Source organism: Agelaius phoeniceus, chromosome 7 (genome assembly GCF_051311805.1).
Source record: "Agelaius phoeniceus isolate bAgePho1 chromosome 7, bAgePho1.hap1, whole genome shotgun sequence".
NCBI lineage: Eukaryota > Metazoa > Chordata > Aves > Passeriformes > Icteridae > Agelaius > Agelaius phoeniceus.
In genome coordinates this window covers 32,616,470-32,635,292 of record NC_135271.1, presented here as the reverse complement: position 1 = coordinate 32,635,292, position 18,823 = coordinate 32,616,470, and the positions used below count along the sequence as shown (strand labels likewise).

Sequence of the window (18,823 nt, the reverse complement as noted above, 5' to 3'; positions counted from 1 at the left end):
GTATGAATGCTGTAAATTGCACATGTGCTTGTGTGTATAGGCGGCGGCAGCAGCTGCAGCAGCTGACTCAAGAGATTATAGTGGAGTAGGTGGAATAGGTGGATTCTCCGAAAGTTCTTCTGAGGCATCAAAGCTGAGCTCAAAGAGTGCTAAAGAGAGAAGGAATAGAAGAAAGAAAAAAAAGCAGAAAGAACAGTCTGAAGGCGAGGAGAAGGATGGGGAAGAATTTCACAAATCAGAATCAGAGGACAGCATCAAAAAGAAAGGTTTCCGATTTTCCATTGAGGGGAATAGACTGACATATGAAAAGAGATTCTCTTCCCCACACCAGGTACCATAGTATTATTACCTCTTAAACACCTTTTTTGTCTACTCATCATATAAAGAAAGCCCTGTATAGCAGTTTGGTTAATTCTTGCAAGATACCGCAGATTCATTAATATCCTAAATCAAAGACTAACCAAGTAAAAACTTGGAGCCAAATATGAAACTGTAAGAATTTGAGAGATTTTGGTTTTACTCTGAATTCCTGTGTGAAAAATCAAAATTACGTATACTAATTAATATGAGCTGTATTTCAAGCTTCTTAGTTAAAATGGACCTATCTCCCCACCAAGTTGGATGTATTCAGCATGATGAGTAGCTTCAAATCAAGGTGCATACATACAAAATGTAATGTTTCAAATGAGAAGAGTATTAAAATTTGGGATGCTTAATAGAAATTAATGCTCATGTGAAATTTAAGAAATTAATTGATGTGAGACCATTAATTGTGTTATCTTAAAGAAGATGGAAATGTGTGTGGCAATGTGTCTCTGCATGTGTTCTCTTACATTGAAACACCAGTGACTCAGAATGCCATCTGCATCTCCCATCCAGACATTTATTTCATTTGATAGTTTTGTAATGTTATCTCCTACAGTTTTCAAAGCTCCTCTTCATTTTCCCACTTCTCACTCTCCCCTTAGCACTGCAAATCCAGATCTTGCATACATTCTCTCATTTTTCCACCCCTTTTTGTGCCTCTCTATGCTTCTTCCTTTTATCTCTATCTTCTCGATTTTCCCTGGTCTTCATGACTTGCTTTCTCCCTCTTTTTAGTCATTACTACTAAACTCATTCCTGCCTTTTTAATCCTTTTCTATTTCTGTCTCTAGAAAGTTTGTTTCATCCCTTAATAGATCATGTGTTCATACTCTCTTCATGTATTGTTTTCTCCAGCCTCCCATTCTCAAAGAAGCTCAGACCTCTTCATCCAGTATTTTCTTACTAAGGACTGTCATCCTTAGACCAGACTGTGGTGGGAATATAATGTTTCTGGCTTTCTATTTCTGCCAATCCTTCCACTCACTTCTAATGTATTTCCTTTCTCAATAGTAATGTATCCTTCCCTTCCCCCCACCCCACCTCCTTGGTCTGTTTTATGTTGTTAGCTGTCTAACTAATCTCTGTGAGGCTTCATTGCTGAATTTAGTTCATGATTCATTCTGTTCCTTATACAAATTTCCACACATGTCAATTGACTTCAACTTCATGTTGAAGATCCATCTGATCCCCTAGGTGCATATTCTTTCCTATCTCTTCATTCAAACTGCAGCCTTATTCAACTGCAGCACAATTCATCCATCTTGTAAGAAATTAAGCATTCCTCATACAAATTCTTGTTCTAACATTTTCATCTCCAAGTTCATTTACAGTTGTTTGACTATGACAGTCTAGAAATCACCTCCCCTCTGATTTTCCAACCCTAGTTCCTTTTCACTCTGGATTCTAACCACTTAAATGAAATTCCACTCACCAGCTTTTAATACCATTTTCCTAGAGAAAACTCAGGCTTATATATAATCTTTGACTTTTTCCTTGGCATTTCATTTTCTTTCAATGTAAATGACCATTTTATTCCTCTTGAAATCTTATTCTTCCTAACATTCATAACTTTGTCTCCTCTCAATTCTCCTGGTTTAGTTGTGCTTTAGGAGATCCTTTTACCCCTTTGACAGTTTTCCAAAGGATTTCCACAGGGCCTTTTGCTAGATCCCTTTTCTCTCTCTTTTCTTTCTTTTTTTTCAAACCCTATTCTGGACCCACAACTGTGAATCATTTTTAACTTGGACCTCTTTACTGCTGTATTCATCAAGAATGTTGTTGCAAAGAGCACTAACCTATCCCATTGCTTTTCTCTAATCAGCTAGTAAACATATTTACCTAAAGATTTTTTTTTAATATCATAAAACATACTGTACCTAAAGTTCCTCCCAACCCACCTTGTCTACTTACAGTAAACAAGTCTCAGCTTTGACTGACCCAAAGCAGCATTCATAACCTCCTGTTAAATTTTCAAACTAGTTTCTTTGAGCTCTTTCTGGTATGCTGCCCTTCATGCTTGGAAGAAGCTCCCATGAGTTTTCACAGAACACTTCATTGCTTTCCTCAAATCCCTCTTTAAAACTCTCTTTTACCATGCTGCCTACAGAAAACTTGACAGGGAAGTGACTTCAGGTGAGCTAAGATGACTGTTTATCATACTCATCAATTTTGCCTCTGTGTATTCCCTTTCTTTTTGTATCCATCTGTTGTGTTACATTTAAATGATAAGTTCTTTGCAGAGTGCCTTTTTGTTCTGCATTTTGCAGTCCCTAATACAATGGGGCTCAGGTACACAAAGATAAGTTGCAGAAGTGAAACAAAGACACTGCTTCATTATGTATCATCTCTGCTGTTCATAGAGATCTTGGGTGAAATCAGGTGCTAATAGTTACCAATGAAGTCAAGGCAATTAGTGATATGAATTAAAATTAAGAATGTGTATAATTAATTGTAAGGCTAGAGCATTTATTTGACTCTAATACTGGAGATCCTATGAGTAAACTGATGAAGATTAGCAAACCTATTAATATAAAATTACAGGCAAATTGTTGCATATTCAGGATAGCTAAGACTTTTAAAAAGAAGAAACCTCTTTTATGGTCTACTTTAATATCTGAAAAGATATGTATGTTTTTTAAACTACTCAGTATTTGGGAGTTACTTCTGTGTGCAGACTGGGTCACAGAAAATTTGCCTAAAATTTTATTTACTCAGCCTGTCATACTAATGCCAGCCTGGGGTAAAGAGTGTCTAGATATACTTATTCAGTTTATGAACAGTTGGTAATAACATAGGCAGAAGAGCAGAGGAAACAATTCTGTCAAGCAGTTTCTTTTACTCTGATTAAACTGAATCCAAAGCAGTAGAATAACTAGTCTTTGTCTGTCACTTATGTGCTCTTTGTTTACTACCCAAAAGGGAGTGTATTAGCGGGGGGACTGTACCAGTTCATTTCTTTGTAGATGACCTTACCCTTTAAGACATTGTGGATTTTTCCTCTGTATGAAAATGTTGCATTTTAAATTATTTTCGTCTGATAATAATTGTTTTTATTTGCCTGCAGTCTTTGCTGAGCATTCGTGGCTCGCTGTTTTCCCCAAGGCGCAACAGCAGAACAAGTCTTTTCAGCTTCAGAGGTCGAGCAAAGGATGTAGGATCAGAAAATGACTTTGCTGATGATGAGCACAGCACTTTTGAAGACAACGAGAGCAGAAGAGACTCTCTCTTTGTTCCTCATAGACACGGAGAAAGGCGCAACAGCAACATCAGCCAGGCCAGTAGGTCATCCAGAACAGTCCCTGCACTTCCAGCAAACGGGAAGATGCACAGCACTGTGGACTGCAATGGAGTGGTGTCGTTAGTTGGGGGGCCGCCAGCTTTGACCTCGCCTACAGGACAGCTTCTGCCAGAGGTGATGATTGATAAAGCAGCCACTGCTAGCAATGTAAGGAAGTCTGCAACAGCTCAGGCATGATGTTCTGTCCCTGTATGATCAGTCACTGTTCCCACAAATTTAGTCACATGGCAACAATGACGTTTCTGGCTAAGCTGTGAATGCTCCTCTCACATATTTCAGCTATAAGCTAAAAGAGAAATTGAAGTTGTCCAGCTCTCATTAATTAAATATGGGAAAATGCATGCAAATTGATTGGGAGTTAACAGAATAGCATAGTAAACCATTGAATAAATTTAGTTTGTGTAATCTTACACTCATTGATTCATTATGCTTAGACTTAACTGGATGGTTCTGTACTTGTATATCAGAAAGGGTATCAAAATGGAAAAAAAAATACATTTACTTAATGGAATATTTTAAATTAGTATTTAGCTTCCTGCTGTCCATACATGAAACTTTTGATGTTACCCTGGTAGTACAACTTACAAGGGTTATGATAGTGTTCCTGTAATATAGCTAATTTTTCTATGGGTTTTTTCATGTCAACATTACTAAATATTTTTTCATTTGTCTGGAAAATGTGCTAGGAAATTCATAGTTTATTCTAAATTAAGAGTTATCTTAAGAAAATTCACTTATGCTTAGTTCCTTTACTGCTAGCTGTGTGGGCTGTGCATTTTTATGTTTAGAAAAAGACTTCACTGCCTAAATAGAAAGATATTTAGAGCAGAGCTCATTGACAAGCGCTGTGAAACATTTTTTAGTCTGAAATCTGCTTTAATATCTCAGCTCTGTTTCAGCAAAATACTTAAAAACATATTCTTCAGGCACAGGAGCAATGTGCTGCAGTGTTTGATTATTTGTTCTCTGCAGAGTCAGGCATACCTTAGTCTGTTGTGAAGCCTCAGTAGAACTGGAGCATGGTGTGGGACAGCAGTGTTCTAAACCAGTAGAGCTCTACAGTAACTCACAGTGTTATTAAATGTACCATCAATTAGCTACTTCATCAGTGCTTTATTTTCAGGGCACTACTACAGAAACTGACTTAAGAAAGAGACATTCTAGCTCTTACCATGTTCCTATGGACTACCTAACAGACCCTAGTGCAAGGCAAAGAGCAATGAGTATAGCCAGCATGCTTACAAACACAATGGAAGGTACGTAGCACAGATATTTTTTTGTATTACAGTGCCTTAAAAGTGCTATTAAATGTGTGATGCATCAAGTGGTAGTAATGTTTTAAGGCAGCTATTTCAGCCTAGAGGGTACAGACAAGAAGAGATTTCTCTATGGATTAGGGGAGGGATTTTTTGGTGGTTTTTTTTATTTTTTTATTTTTTAATTTGGGACTGATAAATTTGGAAAAAGATAAGATCTTGCAACATACTGATAGGTTTGAGGTAGAAGTAGCAAGTTTCCAATTTAAAAATGGCTATGTTTCTTGCAATAGAACAATCCCCTTCTACCAATTCAATAGACTTGCTGTTTTACAAATGAGAGATCATATTCTTCTTTCTGTAAGGGTAAATTACAATTACTCTGAATCATGGAATTAAGCAATTATTTATAAGAAAGGTTGAAACATTTTGTTGAGCCTTAAATGACGAAGCCCAAAATAGAAAATAGGAAGGTAATAAAGAGCAGTTGTGCACATGTTGACCATAATGCTGTCTAAATACTTTTCTGACTTCAGGCTTGCTCTAAATGCTTATCTTTAATGAGGATATTTTAAATTTTTTTATTGGAAGGGACCTTAAATATCATCTAGAGTTCCAATCCCCCTGCCATGGCCAGAGACACCTTTCACTGGAGCAGATTGTTCCAAGCCCCATCCAACCTGGCCTTGAGCACATCCAGGGGTAGGACATCTACATCTTCCCTGGGCAACCTCTGCCAGGGCCTCACCACTCTCACAGTAATGAATTTTTGCCTACTACCTAATCTAAACCTACTCTCTTTCTGTTTAAAACTGTACACCCTCATCCTCTCACTCCACTCCCAGATAAAGGCTCCCTCTCCATCTTTCCTGCTGGCCCCTTATAAGTGCTGGAAGGCTGCAATAAGGTCTCCTTGGAGCCTTCTCTTCTCTAGATAAGTAACCCTAGGTCTCTCAGCCTGTCTTCATAGGCCATGTGCTCTGGCCTCTGAATTTCTTTGTGGCCTCCTCTGAAGCTGCTCTCATGCTGGGAACCCTAGAGCTGAACACAGCACTCCAGCTGGAGGAGGAGAACCCCTTCCCTCAGCCCTCTGGCCATGCTGCTTTTGATGCTGCCCAGGAGGATTTTGGCTCTCTGGGCTGTGACTGACATGGTTGGCTCACACGCAATTTTTCAGCCATCAATAACCCTAGGACTCTGTCTGCTGGGCTGCTTTCAATCCCCTCATCCCCAGCCTTATGGCAGGATTCTAAGACAAATTTCTCTTTTGCATTCTATCTAGCATTAGCTTGTGAATGATTCTGTTATCTATTGAAGCTTTAGTATAGTTATTTTGGGGGTGGATTTTGGTGTGTGGGGTTTTTTTAATAGATTATTTTAAACCGTAATTTCTTTTAACTGAAAGCAGTCTCAGTTTCAAAATATCAACACAGTTTACCAACAGCACCTTGGAAAACAGCATTTAGGTTTCAAAGAAATATCCAGGTGATCCTGGAATAGAGAAATATGTTTAAAATTTTATTTTCATTTTTCTCTCTAGAACTGGAAGAATCCAGACAGAAATGTCCACCGTGCTGGTATAAATTTGCTAACACTTGCTTGATTTGGGACTGCTGTACTCCCTGGCTGAAAGTCAAACATATTGTAAATTTGATTGTGATGGACCCATTTGTTGATCTGGCCATTACCATCTGCATCGTCCTGAACACCCTGTTCATGGCCATGGAGCACTACCCAATGACAGAACAGTTTAGTGGTGTGCTTTCAGTAGGAAACCTTGTAAGTCTTTCATGATGTGCCATGTTTGTAAAATGCAGTTTTCTTTAATTCTTTTGTGACTTATGCACATTCATGTAAAAGAAAAAGTTGACTATTTAGAGGTTTGGGATTGTTGAACTTAAATTTAAGTTGTTGACATTTGTAAATTTCACCACTCTTGCTTTACAAAATCAAGATCTACTGAGTCAATATATGCGCTTTGATTTTTAAAATCTTCATCTTCTGTCATTGAAGCTCATTAAAGGAGGGTTTTTTTTTAATTTGATGAATAGTTACAAATCATAAGAACTTTCAGTTCCGTTCCCACACCCGTTCTGTTCCTCACTAGCACCTCCTAAGGATCTGGGTGTTCAAGGAATTTTAGAGGGGAAAGACCCAGTAAGCATGACAGATGTAATGAAATGATGAAATGGAATGACAATGTCTTCCACAGGTCATCCTGAAGAAGAACAGTTCTGCTCAACTTTCTGTAAACCTTTTTTCTTAATAAAATAAGTTTATGATAGGAACAATTATGTTTATTCCTAGAAGTCAAAAGGTGGTCCAAGGGCAAAGATGAGTTCTAAGGAGATAAAAATTAGCATTAAAATCAGATAATATTCTGTGTATTGGCATACGTACATATTAACAGGCTAGAAAAAAACACATTTTCCCATTCTTTTTATTTGTAACCCAAACTCTATGATGCATATGTAAGTTTCAAATATTAATTTTATTCCTAACCCCAGTGTATGGAAATCTAGAGAAAATGTTCAAATTTATCATTAATTTCTTGCTGATAATATAACTTAGCATGTGTTGATGCCATTAGTTTTACTTTTTAAATATTTTCTTCCTAAACTGGAGTAAGAATCCGTATTTTCCTTGCAGGTGTTTACTGGAATTTTCACAGCAGAAATGTTTCTCAAGATAATTGCCATGGATCCTTATTATTATTTCCAAGAGGGCTGGAATATTTTTGATGGTTTTATTGTGAGTCTTAGTTTAATGGAACTTGGCCTTGCAAATGTAGAAGGATTATCTGTCCTTCGATCGTTCCGATTGGTAAATATACTATTTAAAATATGTTTCTAGATTACATTTTTGTATTTGTACATATATATTTTGTGCATTTTTCATTTGCAAATTAAATACTTGGCTGAGACAGAAGATCTTTTCAGAACTTAAAAAATGCTAAATTGCATACTCACTACATGACATGTATATATTGTATCAAGTTTGTTTTGCATAATATCATAGTAACGTCTATTTCTCCTTCAAGATATTGTCAACATCAATTCTATTCTTGCCAAAAGTATGCTTAAAGGATTAACTTTTTCTAAGAGAGGTATTTCTTAGCGGCTTCTCCCTCGATGGGGGAGTAAAAAAATTCAAGAGCCACAGGGCCTACGCTACATGTGACTGAAGATTAGTGAATTGCTTGGTGAATAATGAGTTGATTAATAAAAGTTGATTGACAATTTTAGCTTATAGACTTCCATTACCAATTGCCTTTATTGGTTAGTTTTACAAGAGAGTAGTGTTAAGATTTTTCATTGTCCAGGGACTTTTCCTCCCTGCCAGCCTTCTCTGTACCATCCTCTGCAAGGGTCTATCTGCTGTCTGACAGCTTTTCTGCTCAGAAATCACTACAGCATCTCTGTCTGTTATTAGAGATCTCTTTCATGAACAGGAACTTGAAAAACCTTGGTTTTCTTGCAGACTAGGCTAGCATGCAATTCAGCGTCCAAACACTCTTCTGAAAAGACCTATACAATGAAAGACATGAAGCTGGAGTTCCTGGTCATCAAGATCAACTTCTGCCTTAAATAAAAAAAAAAAAATTAACTTGAAATGAAGGTTAAATACATCCCCTTTAAAAAATAAGGGGGTTTAAATAAGTTTTTTCTGGTTATCTGCATAGCATTACATTGTACTTTGCCTGAAGTCTAAAATCTGTCTGGATTGACTTCTCTCTCAGTAGTAGATTCTTGTTTTAACTTGACATTTATGTCAAGTTGTTTTTATGTCATATTTTCTTTATGAAATAAAATCATCGCATGAAATAATATTTAGTTTTATCTTCAGTTTAGTATTCTTCTCTGTCTGAACAATTGCTGTATCTTTCCAAGAATTTAATTTTTGTCTGGTTTATGTTGTACTTTATTAATATACTTTCCCTTGTTTTTCTCAATGTTGCATGACAAGCTTTGTAAAACACATTACATTTATTTTAAAAGACAGAAAATATGTTGTTAAAGATACTTGCAAGTCACTTTTATGTCTGTCATTAACAACTCTAGCTTGTTTCTCTTTTTAGGAAAACCATTTCCTCCATCTCACTGCCTCTTAAGTTGAAAGAATCCGGAAATGACTATAATGGTCCTGTTAAATGGATCACATTTTATATGTGCTCATTTATTTTTAGTAATATTTTCTAAGAGTTTACAGGAGAAAGACTGTTTTGTCCAACTTCTTTAACAAGTAAAACTTATTTATAAATACCTAAAGTCATCCAAAGAGTCAAAGTCTGAATAGGAGTCTTTGTGATAATTTCAATGTAATTGAAATGAGCATAGAGATACTATTTTTGATTTCTAATCACTTGAATCAGGACTTAACACTGCTGATGTGTAGTATTGTACAAAGAACTGGAATCAGAAATTTTGGAACTAAAACTTCAAAAGATTACAAGAGACATGATGTAGACACATGGTAACTGAAATATGCAATGTATAGCAGCAATTTCATAATAATTAGATAACGAAGAAGTATATACCATTCTTCTGTTTTGCAGCTTCGAGTTTTCAAATTGGCAAAATCTTGGCCAACCCTAAATATGCTGATTAAGATTATTGGCAACTCAGTGGGGGCTCTGGGGAATCTGACCCTGGTGCTGGCCATCATTGTGTTCATTTTCGCTGTGGTTGGGATGCAGCTCTTTGGGAAGAGCTACAAGGAATGCGTCTGCAAGATCTCCAGTGACTGTGAACTGCCTCGCTGGCACATGCACGACTTTTTCCACTCTTTCCTGATTGTATTCCGAGTGCTGTGTGGAGAATGGATAGAAACCATGTGGGACTGCATGGAGGTTGCAGGCCAAACTATGTGCCTTACAGTCTTCATGATGGTCATGGTGATTGGAAACCTAGTGGTATGTAATTAGTGGAGATTTTTTAAACTCTTAGGACATATCTCTTGTTTTTCATGATTTAGAAATCTAAAATGAAAACTAGAGAAGGACTTCAGGAAATCATGTATTTCACTTGTCCTTTCTGTACACCAGGTTCAAATATACCTTGATTATCTATGAAAAATGTTTGTCTATTTTTCTTTTAAATCTCAGTAAGTATATAACCTCTTTAATAAGGGCAGTGCTGAATTGTACTTACAGTTAAGAGTGCCTATTAAAAAACCATCTAATTTAAATCACCTTTTACAGCCAAGTGAACTAAATTATCTCAATATTGATGGAAAACTGCTGGTTTTTATGACAACATTTATAATAATTAAAAGCTTACTGTTTCCACTTTCAGTCATTTCTCTGGGAAACAAAACAAGCCTGACTCTTCCATTTTTTTCTCATAAGTGATGATTTGTAAATGGCTTATCCCTTTTGCTAGTGGCTTCTGAATTCTTCCCAAGCAACATTTTTAATAAAGACACAAGTACTGAATAATGTTGAATAATGATACTTTCTTTTCTTACACTGAGCATTCATTGTAGTACCTCCCCAAAAGACACATGAAATTTCTGTACCAACATTGCTTTCCTGATGCAGCTTCTATACCCCTTTCTGCAGTGCTTCCACTTTACCAGTTTTCACACTTTCTGTATATATACTTTTCATTTTTCTTAACAATCCTTTCCACAACAGTACTTCAGAATTAAACAAAATATTGATTTTGAATAATTTCACTAACTTGCCATAAACCATGATTATATTATTTGTAGTTCTTCTTGAGGGCTGGCATCCTTTTTCTTTTTAGTATGATCCACAAATTTTATAAATATGCTTATCCACAGTCATCACTACCAAGTATCACCAGAGTAATGTGAGTACTGTGGCATAACAGGAAGAACTGACAAACATAATTTAACTGCTTTTTAATTGAATTCTTTTTAATCAGTTTTGCACATGGTCTGTCATAATTGCATGCAATCCAAATTTCTCTTGTATGTAAAATGTCATGCAAGAAAGTCTGAAATAGCTGCTTGAAACTGAGATGAAATAGTTTCTTGAAATTGAGGTGTACCACATCTGGGGACTCTATCTCTTAGCTAGTGTGCCTGCCCAGGATGAAGATAGACTCATGTATACTTGCCAAATACAAAATTTTACTATATTCTGAATTAGAGATACTAGAGCTATGGTCTGTTGCACTGTAGAGGACTGGCATTTGCCTATATTCCACTGTCCTATGAACACTACAGTGGGCATAGCTTGCATAAATCACTGCATTATGTTGTATTCTGCCTTTTTATGTCTTTCTCCATGTTGAGGAGCAGATCTGTACTACTGCAGATTGTGGAGGAGACAGTCAAAGAACAGCTCAGATTTTCACCTGTATTAGTGCAGTTAAACCAGCTAAAGTGCTTTTGTCAAGATAATAAAATGTTGGGGACAGGGATTATAAACTGAAAAGAGTAGCAGGAAGGTGCATAGAAATAAAGTGTTACATGTGAAATAAAAATTATCTCATATTGAAAGACTTTTAATGACATATCTTTTATGACTTAAAAATAAGAGCAATTTTTTCCTTATTTTATTTTAGGTACTCAACCTATTTCTGGCCTTGCTGCTGAGCTCATTTAGTTCAGACAACCTTGCTGCTACCGACGACGATAATGAAATGAACAATCTCCAGATTGCTGTGGCAAGGATTCAGAAGGGCATAGATTATGTGAAGAGAAAAGTGCGTGAATTCATCCAAAAAGCCTTTGTTAGAAAACAGAAAGCTTTAGATGAAATCAAACCTCTTGAAGACCTAAACAATAAAAAAGACAGCTGTATTTCCAACCATACAATAGTAGACATAGGTAAAAACCTTGCCTATCTCAAGGACGGGAATGGAACGACCAGTGGCATAGGCAGCAGTGTGGAAAAATATGTTGTTGATGAAAGTGATTACATGTCATTCATAAACAACCCAAGTCTCACCGTGACAGTGCCCATTGCTGTTGGAGAATCAGATTTTGAAAATTTAAACACAGAGGAGTTCAGCAGTGAGTCAGACCTGGAAGAAAGCAAAGAGGTAAGCCTATTTCTAACTTTAAAATACTCTGATGCTTTTCTTTTTTTTTTTTTCTCTGAGTGTTGAATTCAAATCTTTCTTTAATTCTTTTACAAAAGCATATACAAACTTGTAATGTTGTTTAAGGTAAATTGATGTAAGGTTGTGAGTTTTGAATGATGGTGATACAATATTGCACTTACAGTAACAATCAAGATACGTAAGAAAAGTTTTTAAAAAATTAATTTTTTTTTCTATTTTATTTAGTTAAATCCTTAACAAGCAAAGGAACCAGTTTAATAGTCCTGGATACCAGAAGTCATATGAAGTGTGTCTGGCTGGTGGAAATTTCTCCATGCTTATTTCATTAGAGCAGTTTATTTTTTAATCTGCTTTTTTAACAGTTCATTCTGATGTTTTAACCTTTTTTTATATAGTGAAATGTACATCCATATACATCATAGATACATTTGAATACTGGACTAGCATCACTAAACAATGTCAAATAAATCACTTATAATCCAGCTGATGGTTGCAGAACCACTGAAGTGAAGTAATGGCCTTATGGCAAAAAAGTTACAAAGCTTAATATCCTAGTATAAGATCCTTTCTTTTGATTACTCATTGTTATTTTCAAAGCTTTAAGATATTTGAATGTGTTACCTACTGTGACTAATAAAATGTACCTCTTTCTGGCACAAGGTGGTGCCAAGAGGATAAATCCAATCTAGCACTGAGAGTTATAGAGGATGCCAAGGCATTATTATTGTGTGTGTATTATTAACCCACTGCTTTGTGCTGCGCAACTGAAAGTGGTGGAGGCACATCAGCTCAAGTGGAGTAAGTCTGTGCAATGCTTAGTACTGATGCTAGTTCATTCAGCATTAGCATGGGTATTTTTGAACAGTATTGCATGCTGTGGGGTAGACATAAACTAACATAAAGGCTTTCATTAGTGATTTTTTCTTACTTGAATCTGAGAGTATAAATACGGGTAAGATTCTAGTAATCATCTGCCTGAGATCCTTTTCTGTACCAACTGCATTACACATTTAGTCATATTTTCTTGTTTCTTACCATAAATGTCTTTATTATTCTTATAAAATATTTTTTTTCAGATTCATTGTATTAATATTTATCTTTCTCTTCAAAACCAGTACTTGGGTGTAGAAAAAATCAGTTGAAGTTTAACTTTCAGTTGTTCTGCTCTTTATTGCACAAGAGCACTTTGTCAGTAGGAGAGGTGGAGGGTGAGCTTTACACAAACCTCTGTGCTGGTGGTTAGCAGGGCTGAGTATGACAATGGTGCATCTCTTACGTCACTGTATCACTGGATGATGTGACTGCTGACTGTATTCATCAGCCAAATCTTTCTTTTCTCTCCACGGAAGAACCCTCACTGGGTTGTTCTACAAGATGACAGAAATATTGACTTCCTACAGGAAAAGTTTTAAAGCAGATTATCTCACATTTGAGGCATGAACTCCAGTCATTAAGCTTCCACCATAAAAGAAAGGCTTTCTACACCACCTACCATATTTAAAAGAAAACAGTGTCTTCATTGCATTCTTGGAGGCCCTTAATGCTGTTGTGCTTCAGGAACTGCAAACAGGTGATAAGACAAAGAAATGCATATTATGTCAGGGATGAGCTAGTGCCAAGCAGCTCCAACTTGCCAAGTTTGAAACTCTGCGGAGTATATTTGGGGCCAAAATTTCTTGCTAATGCAGATGCTGAAGGTGAAAAAATGAAGAGAATGTTTATCAGTTTCAGGGATTTTCAAGAGAGACACAGCAGTAAGCAAAGATTGTGAGCATATTTCTTAGAAAAGTGCCTAAAGTTCAAGTAGGTTTGAGTCACAGAAGCATGACACAACAGCATTAAAATCTTAATCCTAGTTCCTATTCTTCACTTGATACTCTTAACCACCATGGTTTATGATATAGTGGAGTGTTGGCTTATTAGTCATATGACCAACACTCTTGTAATGAAAATGTTCCCTAGGAAAAGAAGGCATTTTTTAAATTAAAAAATTGACTACAAATGGCTTTTAATAACGTTTCCTCTTTTTTGCCATGCCATAATGTGCCTTGTATTTCTGGCCTCTCTTGTTTTCTTGTTTATATGACACTGCTGTTGCCAAGTTGATCTGCCGTCACTTCATTGCTTACACCACAAATGAAAAAATCTAAGTCAGGAACTGCCATCAAATTGTGTTCAATTAGCAGATTTGCAGATGAAAGGCAGCTGAGGCATCCAGGTGCTATGAAGACACTGTACAGGATAGCCAGATGCTGATGAGTGTGTGTCTGTGTGCTTCTGCTTGCTTCTGTGTCTACAACCAAGCCCATGTATTCACTGTTGTATAGAGCAATAAGCTGAATTCCAACAAAACAATTATTATTTCTTAGCAAGTTTTAATTAAGCATGTTAATGTTTGGTGAATTCCTTATTATAGCACATGTATCTTTCCAGTAGTTTGATAGAAATGTTAACTAGATTATGCCTTTGTAGAAACAATACATAAAATGTTGTACATACTTAGTAGGTGTGAATTAACAAGGAATTTTCTAGAAAGTTACTGAAACCTAAAATAAATTTAATTATAAAAACATTGTGTCCCTAAGGATGTCAATGGGTGAATACAGTATAATAAGGAAATTAGAGAAAAAATACTAAATAAAACTTTATCATGGAAGTAGGCCATTAATAATTGTGGGAACACTGTGCTGAGTCCATTGTCCTATAAATAAAGGTCTGTGGATCTGAGCTGCAGTACTGCTATGTAGTGTAGAAACTATAAGTATATTTTTTCCATTTTAGGTTTTAAAGTACTGTGAGGATGGTTTATATGGAAAATTTTGTAGTAGCTGTATGACTGTATAATAATTAGTTCAAATAATCATAATAGTGGGTAATAATAATTAATTTTTGTTAAATGTACCTTATAGGCCAATACTAACTCCAAGATATACCAATGAAAAAATATTTTTCAATGCTTTGAAGAAAATGGGCTCTCCTAATGCTGTTGCAGACACATTAATAATGTATATTTTACTCTAAGCAATATTCAGTGCAAAAAACCAGAGGTGCTGTGTCCTGAACTTCATTTCCTACCGTTCTTACTTCTCACAGGAGTAGAACCAAGCTGGATCAGTCAAGCGGGCAGCTCTGGTGCCTTTTAGCGAGGCAGAGCATCGTGTCACCAGTTTTACACAGGTTACCTAAGCAAGTTATACATCTCTCTATATCCTATTTAATCACCTTTTAGCCAATATGGACTGGCCTGCATGCTCTTCAGCTATGATCCTGTCCCATTCATTGCAATAAGTACCAACATGCACAGCTGCTCCCTGCTGAGCCACAGGACTCGCATCACAGCATGGGCAGGCAAGAGCGGCAGCCCCAGGATTTCTGTGGTTCTGGTCCTCTCCATAATACTTTAATAGTATTTTGCAGTGCATGCTATGTACCTCTCCTAATCTTGATGATAAAGAATTCAGGATTCTGTGTTTGAAGGGTTTTCTTTTGCTTTGAGGGAAGGCAGGATATGTAACACATATGCCACATTTCTCATCAGAAGCTTATATTTATATATTAGTCCATCTGTAAATTGTGTTGATAATGAAAAGCTGCTAACTGTTTTAGAAAACTTTCATATTATTGTCTTTTAACTTATAATGGAGGTAACCTGCATACTCATCATAGTCATGTTTTTATTTTCACTTTTTTTTAGAAGTGCTTTTCTTTAGTACTTGTATAAGCATTTCATTATTTTGGAGATTAATATGCAGTACTCGGAGCACCATTAAGCATGAAATTAATTTAATTTCTTCAGTCAAAGCATGTGACCGTAATTTGGTTGAAAGAATTCATACAAAACTGTTATTTGGCTGGTTAAACATTCAGAGATCAGTTCTGCTCTTACTTACGCTCACACTTAGGTTTAGAGGTGCAAAGAGAAAACTGATTGAAAGATATGGCCCAAATCAATCTTATTATAGCTCTTTAATTTATGGTCAAAAAATGATTACCTCCCCAAACAGATAAAATTGTCTGCCTTGAGAAACTTATTCTCATCTCATCAGTAATAGACAAAGTTTAGCATTCAAGTAAATAAACTACTGAGTTGGATCAAAATGTGCGGAAGTTCCTCAGCTTCAGTGTGATTTACATTTCACATCTTAAATAATGCCATAATATTTACAATACCACAGTTACTGCTTTCAGTTTTGTAAATCAGTGGAATTAAAACATACTTACTCCAGAGCTTTTCCTCTTATATTTTGTAAAGAATAATTATTCTGCTAAGATGTATTTTGATTTTAAAATATTCATTATTTAAAATCCCTTGATACTCTGAAGAATTTAGGCTTTGTATTGAGAATTGGTAACATTGTATTAGCATATTGTGATTCACTGTGGATGATATTAAGTTGTTAATGTTAGAGTTAACGAAAGTTTCCTTAATTAATATTTGCAAACAGTTGTTCCCTTACTCTATTTCAGAAATATCCTTTCATTATTGCTTGTATGAATTAAAGAGCCTTTTAAAGTAGGTACTGGTAGGAGAGCTTTTTCCCACTGGAACATATTTCCACTGCTACTTAAAATGCTTTTGCTTTCATACAACTTTTTTGCAAATATTTTCATTAAATAAATTCTCATTAATAAATAGATCAAAGGAATTATGAATATCAATAAAGTCCAGAGTGGACTATAATTTAGAGATACTGGGTTTTTTCACTTTTTGCAACCAATAATCACCACAAAATTGTTTTGCTTTGATTTACAGTGTTCTGGATTTTTATACTTAAAAGAGTTATTCTGCCTTATTGTATAAGCATTAGAAAGAGTGAAATCCAGATTCCACCTAATTACACCAATGGAATCACAAAGATATCTACCACCTTGAAGATTTTATAGGTGATATAACCATACTGAAAAAGACTGGATAGCTTGGATATAATATTACCATTTATATCATAGAACATTTCATTTTCATACTGACATCCAGACAGCACTGAGAAAATAAAACCAATTTAATTTCCATTATTTAGCATTTTCACAGGTATTTGGGAGGAAAGGATATTGAAAGCAAAATCAAAATGGTGGTTTCTCTTGGTGCCATCTTTCTGTTTATGTCTGTCCTGCTCTTTGCTCCTTCAATCCCTTAAATTATGATTTCAACATCTATTAGTGGCATCCTGGCCAATCATGAAATTTCAGCCCTTGTTAAAAATGTTAAGCTAAGAGCTGTCCATCTACTCTCAGATAATGATCTTTGGAACAAACAAAGAAATGTTAGAAGTGGCCTGGCTGTAAGTGAAGCAGAATTGTATGAATCTATGCGATGTTGTCAAGGTTCAGAAAGTAATTATGTCAAAAACTTCCTGACCTAATCTTGGCTGCTGCTTTTTGCAATGCTTCTCTGATAGGCAAGCTGCTTTCCTATCTTGAAAGCTGAATTAAAATCTGTATCTCATACTGTTCTGTATTGCTGACTAAAGCATGTCTGGCAAGGCTGTTGGTACATGTGATGTAAAAGATATTTAAATCTCTAGGATAATGAGTATACTGCTGCTTTAGAACATCTAACTACTTTTGTCCCCTTGCTGTTTTCGTCGAAAAGGATGTAGAGTATGTACATTTTAAGGTTTTGAAAAACAGATTTTTCTGAGAATAATTTTCTTTGCATACTATTCAGAAAATTTCTATCCTCATAACTCTCAAAGAGTGTCTAATGCTTGATCCTGATAAATCTCTTATAATCTGCATGACTGAATCCTTTTGAAATCTAGACTCATGGTATAACAAAAAGCTTAAAATGGACTTACTATTAGATCAAAGCTAATGCTTGGGTTTGGTTATTATCTTGTTTCTATAGGTTCATTTTTTTAAAAAGCTAATGTTAAGTAAATTGCCTAAATTCAGTTTTTGTAATGCTGGTAAGCAGAGAGCAATTTACCAGGTACAAAGGTAACTTTCAGATATGTTTAGGTGAAGAACTGGGATATATGCTACATACCTAACATATCAGGGTCTGCAGTTGGGGTAGTCTAGCTAGCCAGCTGGATTCCATATGTGTGAACACTGGTAAGTCACAGTAAGTGCTAGAAAAAGTCTTCCTATGCATTAAGGCATGGACAAACATGATAGCAATAACATGATCCATTGCCAGGTCATGTTGTGTTGAATACATAGAAATCAGTGCAAAGTCCCTGAGTCAGTTGCTTTATGCCAGAGCATAAGTTTGCTGTGGAAATATGTAAATGTTAATGAAAAGTTTTCCTAGCATACTGAACTTAATTGAGTTGATAAAATCTTGAGATGTTGTATCATAAAATCTTTCTAGCTGTTTGTAATGCATACGAAATTTTATAAATTTTGTACATAATGCCTTACAATAAATTCAATGTTAAAAATAACAAAGAAAAATGAAAAAAGAAATTATACTGTTGAAAATTTCTAGTTTTTGTTCTTTCTCAAATGATGCTGAACTTTTGCAGACTGAATTTATTGATTAATTTTTGTAATATTTTTCTTTATATACAATCTGGTTGGGGCCAAATTCAGGTATAATAGAGCAGCATGCTAAGGAAATACCTCATTACATCAGCAGAAGAGTAACTGAGTTCTCAGTGGAATGAGGCATTTAATAGTAGCATTTCTAGTATCAGCTGCTGTTAATTCAATTTAGGATTTTTCTGTTCAGTTTAACTCCTGTGATTATTGTTACAGCTCTGTAAATGAAGCAAGCATAGCAGATTTTTATTGAGAGGAGACTTGAAAGATACATCTCACCATACGCAGTGCCCCACATAAAGTTGTCTTTTTGATGTTCCTGATAATTTACTATTCTATTGTTAATTTTTTACCTTTCTATCTGATATTTGTGATCTCTCCTTATA

The 18,823-nt window shown here is 35.6% G+C and overlaps 1 protein-coding gene across 5 annotated transcripts in view; it reads left to right on the top strand.

Annotated features, from left to right (window-relative positions):
- The window catches only part of SCN2A (sodium voltage-gated channel alpha subunit 2), a 73,633-nt gene that overhangs the window by 37,205 nt on the left and 17,605 nt on the right, over nucleotides 1–18,823 (top strand). For 3 of the 5 annotated variants that reach the window (XM_077181465.1, XM_077181464.1, XM_077181466.1), the window contains exons 11-17: nucleotides 41–331; nucleotides 3,431–3,811; nucleotides 4,788–4,920; nucleotides 6,461–6,699; nucleotides 7,570–7,743; nucleotides 9,476–9,832; nucleotides 11,454–11,933. In XM_077181465.1, the coding sequence (XP_077037580.1) occupies nucleotides 41–331; nucleotides 3,431–3,811; nucleotides 4,788–4,920; nucleotides 6,461–6,699; nucleotides 7,570–7,743; nucleotides 9,476–9,832; nucleotides 11,454–11,933 (2,055 nt within the window). The remainder of the gene's footprint in view (nucleotides 1–40; nucleotides 332–3,430; nucleotides 3,812–4,787; nucleotides 4,921–6,460; nucleotides 6,700–7,569; nucleotides 7,744–9,475; nucleotides 9,833–11,453; nucleotides 11,934–18,823) is intronic. The other 2 variants (XM_077181468.1, XM_077181467.1) reach the window with 1 other exon arrangement.